This window comes from Scleropages formosus, chromosome 18 (genome assembly GCF_900964775.1).
Source record: "Scleropages formosus chromosome 18, fSclFor1.1, whole genome shotgun sequence".
NCBI lineage: Eukaryota > Metazoa > Chordata > Actinopteri > Osteoglossiformes > Osteoglossidae > Scleropages > Scleropages formosus.
This window is the reverse complement of record NC_041823.1, coordinates 1,661,886-1,676,551: the sequence shown is the minus strand read 5'-3', so window position 1 is coordinate 1,676,551 and position 14,666 is coordinate 1,661,886. Positions and strand designations below refer to the sequence as shown.

Sequence of the window (14,666 nt, the reverse complement as noted above, 5' to 3'; positions counted from 1 at the left end):
CTGGATGAAGGAGCACGCATCCCCAAGCGCCATCCATCAGCAGGCTGCGGTGCTCTCACCAGCTCATTGGCATCCACTGAAACTGGCAGGACCCAAGGAGGAAGGTGGGGTCGCGACCCCACAGGCCTCTGTGAGGTTTGATGGGCAGCGACGGCAATAGATGTGGCCCCTGATGCAGTACCAGAGCAGAAAAATAAAAACACTAATAAAAATAATAATGATGATGATGATGATGATGTCCTTATTTCGGAAACGGGAAAAAAAAAATGCCATGAGAAAGATGTGCTGCCATATTAATTTTGACAGGATGGTTGATTTGATTAAGCGTTTTGTGTAGGTTATTAATACGTTCCTGCACGGTCCGCTTATGCGGAGGTCGGCATTTCAACCAAGACTGAAAGGCAGCCAGGCAACCACGAGGTCCGCAAACAGCCGAGTGGTGACGAACCAGGACATTGGGGGATCACCCCGGTCCTCCCTCCCACTGTCCAGGACCCGCGTGGGCGCCACCTCTGTCCAGATGGTTTTGGTGGCGCGCTTCTAAAAGCACTGAAAGGAGGAAGAGGTTACATCTCCCAGCCGTCACTTCCGATCAATTAAGGGAGTCCATTCCACTCAGATGAGTTCTGCGGAGCTGAAATGGACCATTAGTGTGATGTCATGTTAAATTAATGCCGCCACCCGAATTGGTGGTGCGACTTCCTCGCTGCGCAGAGGAGAGCACCAATGACTAATTCATTTCCCGAAACCTTCTCCGACGTCCCCCGGCGCAGCCGCTCCTGAACAAGCGGTCTCGTTCATTTGTGACTGCAAAGCGGTCGAACCCGTGCTGCACAACTTCGTACCGCTTCCTTTGTGCTTTAGTGCCGCTCATCCTGCTTTGAGAACAACCACATCACTTGCAGCCTGAAAAGGACACCGAAGGAACCCCCGCACTGCCAGGCAGCGTTCCTGTATGATGAAGATAAACATCTGTGCCATCAATGTAAGAACCACTAAGGTGTGCGTAAACAAGTAAACAGGCCCTTTTTCCACATATGGGCCATCTCGAAGTACTGCCTCACTAAGGTAAAACCATGGCCGTTTCCTCAAGTGCAAAACACGCTGCCTACGGGGACATAGCAGTTAGAGCTGCCAACTCAGGACTCAAAGGACCCGGGTTCAAATCCCACCTCCTGCTGCTGTACTTACCCTGGACTGATGCAGTTTTTAAAATAAAAATAAAAAAAAAAAAATTACCTCCTGCTGTATAAACAGGTAAATCATTGTAAGTAGCTTAGCATTGTAAGTCATGTTCGTGAAAAGCTTGAGCTAAATAAATTAAAGTAAATATACTTCACAGGGTGACAATACAATTTGTTTTTGGCAAGAGGTGTGTCCCCCCTACTGGATATGAGAGTAATCAGCTCTCATTTTGACGTGACACAATTACCGTCTCATCTGACACTTTTCTCCAAAGTGATGTGTAATGTGTGCTTTGAAGACTAAGCTAAAAACTTTTACCACATCATTTCAGGGTAAGTACCCTGATCACAGGTACTTCAACAGGAGTGAGGATGCGAAGAAGGGACTTTGAGAGCAAGGGGAGAGCTGCACCGCTGCGTTCCCCGCTACAGACGGCTGGGTCATTCTGAAAGGGACCGCAGACCAAACAGGCCGGATGGTTCACGTGCAGCAGGAGGCACAGTCACGACCGCAGGCCTCGGAAAAGGTTAAATGTTAACGTCGACGACTGAGATCCGACGCGAGATGGAAGTGAAGCGCCAGTAAAACCACGCAGCTGTATAAACAATAAAAGCCCAATAGTGCGACACTGTCACAGTGGAAGTGTTTTCTATAACAGTGTCACCTGACAGCGTAATGGAAAAACAAAAGGTAAATATTGAAACTACATTTTTAGTAGCTCTGTCTTTCCTTGTCTTCCCACAGCAGCGTTCAGCGCTGGCTCAGCGGGACTCTTTCAAGTCATCCGCCGCCACCGCAAACCTACTTTGCATTATAAACAACAAAATTAATCTTAACGGATTAAGAATGATCAGCCCTTCGCACACAGGGGAAATTAGGGTCTGAAATGCCCGCATTGATTATTCTAAAGAATTAGCCCAAGTCTCTTTTGGATTTCACATGCTCTTAGAGAGCTTTAACACACTCAACAAGACTTATTGACTATAATTACAAGAGAGTCCAGGTAATGGACACATCAATTAAACGCAGCCCGTCTCATCCGGACAGGCAGAAGAGGAGTTTGCGTCGACGCTCCGTCAGTATCGAGCCTCCCCCTCTTTCTCCCAATGTCCTCCTGCTGGCTCTCCTCTCCGCCAAGCTGAGGCATCTGGCCTAGCAGGCTGTGAGGCAGGTGGCACAATCATTCGCTTGGGGAAGTTTTGAACCGCAGGAAAGAAGAACGGGACCATCGGTTTCGGTGCGGAGCCAGCGATGAACACTGCGGGGACCTTCGTGGAGCACTGACACTGGAAACAACACACAGCACAGTCCCGCAAAATTAAAGTGTCGATGCTGTTGCTAAGTTAACTGAACTTGAGCAAGAACAGCATAATATTCTGGGAGCCACAAAAGGGCATCTGTCAGATCAATAGCACCACTTCATTTCGAATGGCTTTGGGATGAAAGTAAGTCCAAGCGAGACCCACACAAAGTGCTTCTTCTGGAAGAATCAAGTAGATAATCTATGGCACTTTGACGCATGAGTGAGTAGTACTTGCGTGCTACAGACGACTATATGAAAGTAGAAAATATTACAAGTAGTACATCAGAAATCAAGCAAATTTTCATTTCACACCACAACCATAACCAATGACAATGCAAGATATTTCAAATATTCTCCAATGTTTCATTTATAAATTGACCTTTCACAGTGATGTGGCACTCATTACTTATCATTAGTAAGAAAGACATAACTGAACAAAAGAGTGCAAGCATAGCAACCCCCCAGGTACCCGGCATCTCTTTCAAGTGCTACAGAAGAGCTGGGAAAACGTCGACTTGTTTACCAATCAAACTTTGTAACTCAATGCAGACTGAGAACAAAACACTGTTTGTAGTGCGTGTGCTCAAACTTTTGACTGTACTAGATGTGCGGACATGGGCCAGGGAAGAGGACGTACACGCGGACTGATGCTGGCCAAAGGCAGCGCGAGTGTACGTGAACACAGGTCAAGGATTTGCGGCGTACAGTACAGTACCTGTGTGTGTGCGGACGTGTGCCAAGAAGGCCATCGAATTGCTGCTCTTGCACACCTTCCCACAGTACTTGCACACGCTGCCCTGATTCTCTTCGCGCTCCTTGTTGATCTGCTCCGTATCCTCCAGGACATACTTGTTGACCTCTCGCAGCAGTTCCTCATGCTTTTCCTTGATGTGCACAAAGAGCTCCTGCTCGGTCTCAAAGGGCTCCGTGCACCTTACGCACTTGAAGGAGGCTCCGCCCTCGGGCAGTTCCTCGATGCTCGCCTGCTCGTTGCGCAGGTGGGCAGCGCTGCTCAGATGCTGGTGGAGGTTGCTCTCCGTGTAGAAGGACTTTCCACACAGCAGGCAGTGGAAGTGCTTCTCCTTCGAGGGGTGCTTCATGGCGATGTGTACATTGAGTCCACTCAGGCCGTCAGCCAGGAACCCACAGTCCTCACAACGGATCCGCGAGTTGAGGCCACTCCTCGCCTTGGAGCCCCCCATCTTCCTGCTCCTCTGTGGGCTCGAGGTGTCAGCTGGCTGACTACCAGTTGTGCCCCCTTTTGCAGCCATGGCTCCATCATGTGCAGAAGGAACACTGTCTTGCAAGGCTTTGGCGGGAACTATGGACGCGTCAAACGGAACGGCCCTGACAAGCTGTTTGAGCGAGGATGAACCCTCTCCTCTCCCATTGTCCAAGTCGGGATCAGAGTCTGACAAGTTGTCCTCTACTTCTGCCTCACCTTCCTGGATGTCCTCCTCAGTGACAGGCTCAGACTCTGCTAAACCTGCTCCTTCTCCCATCCCTACAGGGTTGTCCTCCATCAAAGCCTGGCTTTCTCTCACGCCTCCATCAATTCTCTGCTCAGCATCTTCCGTACCCCTATCAGTAGGTGCAACAGAGCCCTCAGGGCTTCCCTCACCATTTGAGGCGTCGCCATCCCTGTTGGCATCACATTTGTCCAATACTCCCACATCACTAGGGCCAGCGTTAGGGATGATGTTTCCCACCACTTCTGCTTTCTGACTGTCTCCAGAATTTGTCTGTTGGTCTAAGGAAGCACTGTGCTCCTCAGGGCTCTCGGCAAAAGGTTCACCGTCACCTTCTGGTATGACCTCCTCCTGTTTCGACAGCATTTCCTGGTCCCCACTAAGTGGATCAATCTCATTCTTCCTCAGAGACTCCAGGTAAGACTGACTCTTCTGCTTGTGCTTCTCAGTCGTGGCATGTCTTGACATCTCACGGCGAGTCACTGCATAATAATTACATGCCTTGCAGACAAATTCAAAATCCTTGGTGTGTTTCCGCTTTATGTGGAGGTCCAGAGACGGCAGCGAATGGGCCACAAAGTCACAGTGAACGCAGGAGTTGACCGAGTCATATTTGCTCTTCTTCAAAGCTGGGCCATCGACCTCTTGTTCTGCATCATCTAGATCAACAGGGATCGCCTGCTCACTCTCCGATCTTTCTTCGCGAGGTGGAAGATGCCCACTAGCCAGCACAGCTTCATCCGAGGTCCCTTCTGCTTTGGACAGCCTTGACACCTGAGTAGCCTGAACCAAGACTCCTTCCCTGGAATTATTCTCTACAGCCTCAGTTCTGGAAGCTTGTGCACCGCCCAGGACTTCCACCACACTGCCTGAAGCTCCTTGAGTGTCTTGTGGATCATCACCAGTGGTCGCCTGCATCCGTTTCATGTGCTTCTTGGTGGCACAGTGGCGATCCATGTCACCTTTGGTGACACAGTAGTAGCTGCACAGTTTGCAGGCAAAGCTGTACTGTCGGCTGTGCCTCCGTCTTATGTGGACACTGAGATTGGTGGCATTGGAGGCAACGAGGCCACAGTAATCACAAGTTGTAATTGCAGAACTCTTTGGTCGACCGCGTCTCTTCTTCGGGGGACCTGTGTCTTCGGTTCCCTCTGCATTCCCAGTCCCATCAGACTCTGTAGTTTTGTCATCATCATGGGAGAGCTGAACTTGAGCCTCGTCTCGGTTGCTCCTCAGCAACTCGTCATCGGGCAGCACGGCCTTGGTAGAAGTAGTTTGACTGATGGATGACTTCACGCAAATTCTCTCGACGCATTCTTCAAAGGACACCTCAATGCTTTCTTTCCTGGCTGACTGAAGGTGCTTCTTTCGGAGAAAGGGTTTAGCCATCCCTTCTGCCGTGCTTGTGGCACAAGAGCGGTAGGCCTTGCAGCGGCGCTTCATCTCCTTGGAGTGTTTGAGCCGCTCGTGCCTCACAAGTAGGGTCGAGGAGCCGGTCTTGTACCCGCACGTCTTGCACCGCAGCTGTGGCCGGGCACTCGCAGATCGTTTCAGCAGCTGAGCGGCTGCCAGCCGAGTGGCAGAGGATTTGGTGCCCTCGCTGTGAATCTGAAGTTCAATCTCATATAGCCGCTGCTCTCTGCTGTCGCTGTCCACTGGTGCTGGGACACCCGGAACCTCTGTGCTTATCAAAGTCCGTTTCTTGTGCCGGTTGCTCAAGCAGTGTTTTTCATAGTCAAATTTGGTCACGCAAGCATAGGAACACACTTTGCAGGAGAAATTAATTTCTTTTGTATGACGCCTTTTAAGGTGAGTCAACAGGCTGGGTTTGTTCCGAAATACATGTCCACAGTAGCTGCAATTTTGCTGAGCCTTGCACTTTGGATCTCTCTTAATTTTGGCATGAACAGGTCGCGCTTTTCCTCCAGCCATTATGCGAGGTCTGTGCTCAGCCGTCACACTGGCAGGGGGAGCATGGCCCACATTTCCATCACGGAGATCCAAACTGGGGCTTTCAGCGCTCATTTCTATACCAGTTTTCAAACTAACCTGTGCTACCGCTCGAGTTTTGATGGGTTTCCGTTTTCTCTTATGACTGCTCTCACTGAGGGATTCCATACCTTTGCTGTCTGCTTCTTTTCCAATCTGAGTCTTGTCTGCAGCACTAGCAACCATTTCTAAAAGCGCGCAGGTGGTACTTTCGTCTCTCTTTGTTAGAGAACCAGTCTCTGCTTCCTCACTTGCACCATCTTTAGCTGAAATCATGATTGTCAGGGAACCATCACCAGACTGCTTTTCCTGGAGAACTGTCTCACTTTGGTTGTGCAACACAGCAGCCGTGCTCGTCACTTCTGCCTGTTCGCCAGCCCGGAATTCACGGTGCTTCTCCTTCATATGTGCGGCTAAGTGGTTACTGCTGCTCGCACGGAGGCCGCAAAGGCGGCATTTTCCACGGTTGACAGCATCTGACAATTCAGGCCCTCGGGAGCCTCCTTCACCTGGGGTAAAGTCTTCGGATTTGCCCCCCTTGCTGGATGAGCTCTCGCCTCTCAGGCCAGCGCCCTTGCGGTAATGTTTTCTGGTAGTGTGCACTTTCAGGGCTGTCGGAGTTTTGGCGACAAAATCACAAAGAGAGCAGACGCAGCTACAGTCCGATGTTGAACTGCCAGCTCCATCGTGACAATGCTCGTCACCCGAATCTATGGTCACGGCTTCAGTCTGGGGGAAAGGTGTACCCTCGCTGCTCTGGGCTTCTCTGTTCTCATCATTCCTAGGCTTTTTCCCCGGTGGAGAAGTATCACCACTGGCATCCTGTAACTCAGAACCACTTCCGTTATCTTCGTGTGGCCCCTCTTCGGCAACCACTTCCCTGCTTGACCTTAATTTTCTTTTATTCTTTAAGCTGTCCATTTGATTGTCCTCTTGATTTACACAAAAAGCAACGGATCTGTTTTAAAGAGTCATGTTGCTTGATCCTTTTACCTGTTAAAAAGAAAATATATTAAATAAGGATTATTTTCCCAAACACCTGTACAAAAAACAATTTACATTCCACCCAAACTGATTTGTTATTCACATATTAGGCTTACGAATACATTATAATATACTTAATACACAAGGCCTGTTTTGAATTGACGTGATAGTGCAAAAGGTTCCTGCTACACAGATTTCTCACTATAACACACTTTGTAACCCATAGATATACTACTTGATTTGCCGATTTTGTGTTGAAATCTAAAGCTACAGGAAATATTACATCATGCATTTACTTGAAAGTGCTTGTACTTTATAATATGTGTTTGAAATACAGTACCAGTATGTCAGTATTGTCTACATTTACCGTTATACCATAATGTACAGCATGCAAAGTATACTTTATATACATTTCTCTATGTACAGAGATACAGTATCTGCTACACAATATAAATCCAGTAAGATGACCATAAATGAGGATAAAAAGTTAACAAATAGGAAATAAATCATATACAGAGGTCACTGTAGAGGTAATGAGTATTTTGTTCTAATGTTTCAAATGCTCAGTCCCCATTTATGACTCTTCTCATATCTGTTTGGGGAAAAACAATGCTGCTACACGGGTATGTTATTTTACCGCATGTTGCGCTTTTTGTCCCCTCCGTCTACGCTGTACTGACACGTTCAACGTGTTTCGTTGTCGGCACCTACTGGTCACCGCATGAAAGGAAAAGTGAAAAGACTCAAAAAAGGGCAAAGAGGGACCTCAAGTTTACTTGTTGAGAACAAGTTCAGTAAAAATAAGCAAACAAAAAACAGATGACACAGTCTTTGCTCTGCAGATGTTTCCTCTTAATACCTCAACCAGTCAGTTTTTAAAAATTACCCGGGAATTGTCTCGCGTACTGTTCCGTGTTGCACGACCATGGTCCCGGTGAAAGGACGTTTTGTTTCACTGTACACAACGTATATAGAGGAATGACAATAAAAACCACTTGAACTTGAATCCCAAGTGCAGAACAAAAAAACAACCAAAAAATGAACAAATAAATACAGGTGAACCCCAAGGTCCATATGCTCAGTAAAGTGACATAATTAGCAGATGACATGGTGTTTGGAGCCATTGCTACAGTTCTAACCCCACCAGCTACTGTAGGTACCGTATTAAATTACAAAATTGCTGTATAAATGGGCAAATCATATTAGGTTGCTTTGGAGATGTCTGTCACCTAAATGAATAATTATAATTTGGTGTGAAAATAATTGTTTACCAAGTTAACAAATGAGAGTCAAAGACCTTGTCTGGACCCCCCGCCAAATTTAACTAGATATTCATGTTTAGGAACATGTTTCAAGAGCATCTCTCAAACTGTACATGCTATAATATTGACTCATGATGCACCTTATAAAGAACATTGTGTTCAAATGAACCAGCATCTCGGGGTTACGTTAGACACCTTCTGATGAATATAATAGAAATTCTTATTTTGGGCTGCGTGTCAGGGGGAATAAAGGAACAAAACCCAGAAACACTTTAGCCTTACCTAAACAACAAGGTAAAAAACTGCTTTTGCCCCTTTTGACTTTACTGTGGCTACACAGAACATATGGTAAAGTAATACATTTATTAAAGTGTTACTTCTTACACCTGCTGTTTTCACCTCTGTGCACAAACATCCCTGTAAGTAACTGCACAGCTCATATACTTTTCACTGATTTTATTTCATCCAAACGAACTGAACTAAGAACCTATATGATCCGCGTGTCTGAATGAGCATCCAACAAACGTGCAAATGCAGCTGGGCACTGAAGTGTCATGTCACAGCTGAACACGGGTGAGAGAGAGACAGAGAGGCTCAGTCTAGAGATGATCTGTAAAGAGGAGCGGACAGTGACTTTGCTCAAGTCACGATCTTTAACCGCTGCAAACCACGGCGCTGTCCTTGCAGGGAGACATGTCACTCCAGTGTAACACAAGAACCTTTTCATTAAACGTTATAATCATCTGACATGTGATCGGGGTTATTTAGAGCATAAACAAGGTAAAAACAAAACTCCCTGGACACTTTTATTTTTGTAATTATGCAAAAACCATCTTGAAGATCAAATCAGATGTTCTTTAGCCTGTAGACGGCAACTTTCCTGGACTCACTGGTGGGTAAATTTAATGTGACGTTCGCTAATTAATAACTCATCATATTTAGGTCTGAGAGACTCTTGTTCAGGACAAGTGCTGCCAGCAGACAAGCTTCACGAGTCGCCAATAAGCATATCATGACACAAAAACATCAAAACTCGCCACTGAGAACATTCAACGGACACGAATAACTAAACAAGGGAAAGAATTTGGGGGGGGGGGGGGTGGACTTGAGGGCAGTATTAACGTAGTGTCAGGTTGGATCTCGGAGGGTCCGTCACTGTGATGTTGCCACCAGGAGACAATGTTGTCCACTTGGATTTATGCTGTCTTCCCCGGTCCGGGTTCCGCATCTCCTCGGGCAACGGAGCCGGAGCGCGACGCCAGTGACCTCGACTGGCGAGCGAAAGGGCAGAGCCGGTGACACGCACCACACCAGCCCCTCCCCAGCCCCTTCCCTCCAGGCCTAATCCAGCAATGCCACATGGGTATACCAGGGAAGTCTCACAAACAGGGTAAAACACTTCAAAAGAAAACAAAAGACTGATGCTGGGCACAAGGGGGTAACTATAATAACTGAGCCTATTTAACTAGATGTAAAGTCTGACCTTGGATCAACAGCAAAGCTCATCGTTTCTTCTAATTCATCAACATTACTTATTCATTTCAACTGCAAAATTTCTGCGCTCCAAAATGAATAATCATGTTAGGTTTGTAAACTGAGTTGCTTACACCGATTTACCCATTCACAAAACTGGGTAATTTTAACTATTAGACTTCTAACTAAAGGATGCTACAACAGGAAGAGGAGTACCATGGCATTGCTGCAGGAACACCGTAATACCACAACATATTTTCCCCAATCATTTTAGTGCCATTAACACATCTGCACAAAATAGGAATTCTTTGCAAAAAACAGATTCGTGAGACTCGGGATTTTCAGATCTCTCTCATGGTTCGCCCATTGTCTCCGAGGCTCTTGGCAAATCGTGGTTTACATGTGAGGAAAAAGCTCGTCCAGACCCATGCATCAAACCATCTGCCAGTGAGGGAGACTCAGGAACGTCAGAAAAGTTCAGAAGTTAAATATCTGAGAAATTTCCATTTCTCATTCAAGTTTTATTGAAACATAACAGAACCATCTCACGGAAACTACTGCATTACAACATCCAGCTGCACGGGGTAAAAATTATACAGAACATTCCGGCCACAAACACCAATAAATACACCAGCTCAGGAAAAAATTAACAACATTAACACAAAATATCTTTGTTATTTATTCATTATCTGAAATCTTCTGCCAAGGTGGCTAACAGTGTGAGGTTTGTACACTAATCTACTTCCACGCTTTTAGTCATTCACAGAGCAGGGTAACTTTACTGTATCCTGTCAGGGTGCTACAGCATGAGGTGGGATCGAACCCATATCCTTTGTGGTGTTAAACTTTATCTAAACATGACCTAAACGTATGCTTTCATGATTATACATGTTTAAAATTAAAATGTCCTACTTAAGTCACAACGTATTCTAAGCGTACAAGTACTAACAAGCTTGTTGTGACACCCAGAAGTGACCAAATACGTGCAGAGCGAGGCGATGCCTGTATGTGAGAGATATGATATGAAATGAGGTCAGCAGGTCCTCAAGAGGTGGGGCGTTAACTGCTTCCGCTTCCACAGAAAAAACAGAAACCGAGAAAGAATAAAGTTCAGAGAACCAAGACGCGAAAAGTTACTAATGTGCCTAATTGTTATGCCTTGAAATGAATTATGCATGAGCTCGGTAAATAAAAGCAGGCAATCAAGACCGACTGGGGAGACGCCCGATTTCCGGGGCTCTCCCATCGGCCGATGTTGCGAGAAGTCCGTGCGTTTCTTTCGGTGTCTCTTACAGCTGAACGGGAAGGAGAAAATTTCTTTCACACCTTCAAGTACAAGATGACAAATCTAACCATTACCTCGCATCCAAATGTAAATGAAAACACCACCCCACCTGTCCTTATTCCATGCAAAAGAATACTTTTAAAGAGAGAACTAATGGACAGAAGGTACTGCGGTGCACAGATCTCCCCTCTCTGCGGAAGGAGCCAAGTTCAAGTCCCAACTCCTGCTGTGGGAACCCTGAGCAAAGAACTCATCGTGAACTGCAGCTGTAGAAACAATCATCAAATATTCATAACAGATCACTTTACAAAAGCACCAGCTACATAAATAAATGTAACTTGACGTTTTGTGACACATCAACATCTCCCACGAATCAGGGAGAGCAAGAAACTGAGGCCTGAGAGCCACTTGACATGAGTGAATAACCATGAACAAGTGTGTGTGCCTGAGAAATAAAGTACTAATATTCAAGAGTTTGTCAGATGTACAGTAAACAGTCTGTTGGACCATTCGATGAAATTCTCACTCTGCGAATCCTCCCGGCAGCTTATGACGTAAATTATAAAGACGCAAGACATAAATTACAAATGTACAAAGTAACTACTATTAGTCTGTAGTTTCTGACGTTATTTGCATTGTGGGTGGGCGTGTAGGAAGGATGGGGTAGTTGACGCCTCTCAGGATCAGAGGGTAATGTGTGTCTGCAGCGGATGGGTGTCATTCGCAAGTCGGATTTTACTCGGCCTGCGAGTAAAAGGCGCTTTTCAGCCTTGAAGTTCTAATATGTGACACGAGTCATATTGTAGCTCTCATTCTCTGCACTTCTCGCCATGGCGACACGTGGAGCAACATTGTGCTGTAAAAAGGCCTCTATAACTTATATACATCTCATCTGGCCGCATCATCAGGATTGTAATAAAACGTGCTGAGTAGTTTTATTACAACACGTTTTATTACAATCCTGATGCGGCCAGATGAGATGTTGTTCAGTTGATGTTCATGTGCACTCAGCCGGTACGTCGAATACACACACAGAGTGAAACCCCTCACACTGATACACGCTCGGGGTCAAAGGTCAATCCTGTCGTCCCCAAAGCGACCAGTACATCATCACGTCGAGCTTCGCAGCCGCGCCAGAATACGACGCTTTAACTGTGTACGGAGCCCAGTAAAGTCCGGGGCAGGACGCGACGCGACGCGACGCGACGACAGAGGGGGGCCAGAGCGGCTGCACCCCCCCAGGCTCGGAGACCGGCTAGCCGGCTACTACTACTAGCATCCGCCGCTAACAACTGCCGAGTCCGTGTTGTCGAATGAGCGACACAGGAAGCGCTCGAAAACAGTTCTATCCCCACATACAGCCACAATCATGACTCTGCTACAGAGTAACACATTTGGAAAATTAACTACCGCAGACAGAAAACGATGCAAAAACACCATCTGCGTTCACACACTTCTGCAACTTCAAATTCGCACAAACACTTGAAATTAAGCGACGCTCCAGCGGCCCAATCGCACGACGAGATTTCTCCACGCGTCCAATAAGAGAAGAGGGGAGGCGGGCGCCGTGTTCTCAAAACTCGAAAACGACGGCAGCACAGAGGCCCAAAAAGCCTACCCAAAGCCACGGCAAGAATACGGGTTTTTCTTGACTAAATCACGAATGGTTATCATATGTAACTGTCAGAGCACCTCGACAAATATCGGATACGTACAAATCTCCGTTTTATGAATACTGTTGTGCATCTTACCAGAAAAAATGCCAGTGTTTTCTACGTCCGCTCTTTATGGTCTTAGTCACAAGTCGCGTACCGTAGAATGAGTTCTACGTCACGCGATTATCTGTACTTCCGGGGTGAGGCCGCTTTAGTGGAATGAGTGGCACCTCATGCGGCAACTTCCACTTCCGGGGTTAACCCAGTTTCGGCGAGATTTATTTAAATAAGCACTACGTCACACGTACAGAGGGTCCTCGAGCCGCGGAGTTTTCAGCAGAGTGCGGAGTGCAGTTGGGTTGTTGTGTTACGAGTGTTCGAGTTAATTTTCCACGCGGCTGACATTTTACGATTTTCTTGTGTATTTTTTTTTAATCCTCTTGTTTTCGCCGTTATATCGTATTGTCTGACACGTGTGAAGGAGCGAAAAGAAGCGTCCGCGTCCCCGCGCGCAGCCTGAGCTGAGGCGCCGGCGTGTGAACGATACCCAAAGCAGCATTATTATTATAATAAAATAATAATTATTATTACTACTGCTCCACTAGGTTAACAGCTACTGATGAGTAACTAGGTGAAGGATGTGTACTTGTTGGGTGTGTGTTTCATTCAGGCATTGAACTTGAACAACAGGACTATAATCAGCAATTTTCCTGTCAGTAGAGTAACTGCACATCCAAATTGAAAGTGGTTTTTAAATTAATAATAAATAACATAAGAAAAAAAGATGTTATACTGATTTGTTCATGCAGTGTTCCCCTATCTCATGCCCTGTGTTTCCATGATAGGCTCCGGACCACGGTGACCCCCCCCCCCCCCCGCAAGTGCTTTCCGATGATGGAAGGAAGGATTAATTGAAGTGTTTTTGTCACAGTTTTCTGTGGAACCTGAACAACAAATGGAAAGAAGTACATGTGTACTATGTTACATTTGCTGAGTGTGACCTAGTGGTAAAAGAGTTTGAAGTTACAAACAAAGGAAGTCATGAACATACTTGTGGTACTCTGGGTCATCAGTTTGGCAAAAGTTGGCACCACTGACTGTGTGTGTGATGCCTTCCAAAAACCGACTGCAAACCATGTCGACAAACTTGTTTTTAGTCGTGTATGACATGCAACAGTACAGGTGAGCAAATGTGGCCTGAGAGCAGATCTACATGAATCAGAAGCAGGAAATTAAATCAAAGTGTAAATCTGCACATCAAGAAAATACACAATCCAAATATTGCACATTCAGATGAGCTTTCCCATTTATTCTCTAATAGATTTGTCAGTTTATAACATAATCATTCATTTATCTGACACTTTCCTTCAGATGACTTACAATATGAATTTTGTTCAGTTAATGTATTTACCCATTTATACAAGTGGGTAACTTACTGTATCAATTTAGGGTAAGTACCTTCACCAAAAGAGCAGGAGCAGAGAATTGAACCTGGATCCTTTAATTCAAAACAAACAGCCCTAACCACTACGCCACCTGCTGCCCCTTGATGTGTGTGGGAACCCCAGTGAAGGATTCCAAAACATTGCAGCTTAAACCCAAATTAATAGCGTCTCATTTTAGCCCAGATGAATACTGTGTCCTGCAGCCATCACAAGTACAATTCAAACTGAGACCCCACAACAGATCGATATCATCTGCTCCTCCGTGCCGAGTGGCAGTTTCTCAAGTGCCACGGATTCAAATGATTTGCAATTAATCCCCAACGCGTTTGACATCTTTCTGTGTTTGTTATGTTGAGATTAATTAACACACACTAATTAATGGCCCAATGTCCTGGAAAAGAGCCTTTTCATAACATTATGGCCACAGTTTAATTTGGATTTATTTAGCTAATTTATTATAGGTATCAAATTTAAAGGACTTTTACTTTTGCCTTTCTGCGTACCTCTGAGGTCTCTCTCATTGTTCTTCACCTTTTCATGCTGTTCATTGAAACCAACCTCTAGAATTGGGTAAAACTAACTTTCCTTCTAAGGCTTGCTATGGCAATCAGTTTTT

General features: G+C 45.9%; 1 protein-coding gene across 3 annotated transcripts in view; it reads right to left on the bottom strand.

The window, feature by feature from the left end:
* LOC108940581 (zinc finger protein 407) overlaps window positions 1–12,767 on the bottom strand; it is a 107,006-nt gene extending 94,239 nt beyond the window's left edge. The window contains exons 1-4 of one of the 3 annotated variants that reach the window (XM_029259941.1): window positions 12,361–12,424; window positions 7,817–7,885; window positions 7,568–7,640; window positions 3,204–6,939 (exon numbers count right to left, since the gene is read on the bottom strand). In XM_029259941.1, coding sequence (XP_029115774.1) covers window positions 3,204–6,867 — 3,664 coding nt within the window. In that variant the 5' untranslated portion in view covers window positions 6,868–6,939; window positions 7,568–7,640; window positions 7,817–7,885; window positions 12,361–12,424. Of the gene's footprint in view, window positions 1–3,203; window positions 6,940–7,567; window positions 7,641–7,816; window positions 7,886–12,360; window positions 12,425–12,701 lie in introns of those variants that run through there. The other 2 variants (XM_029259942.1, XM_029259940.1) reach the window with 2 other exon arrangements.
* Between the last annotated feature and the right edge of the window lie 1,899 nt (window positions 12,768–14,666).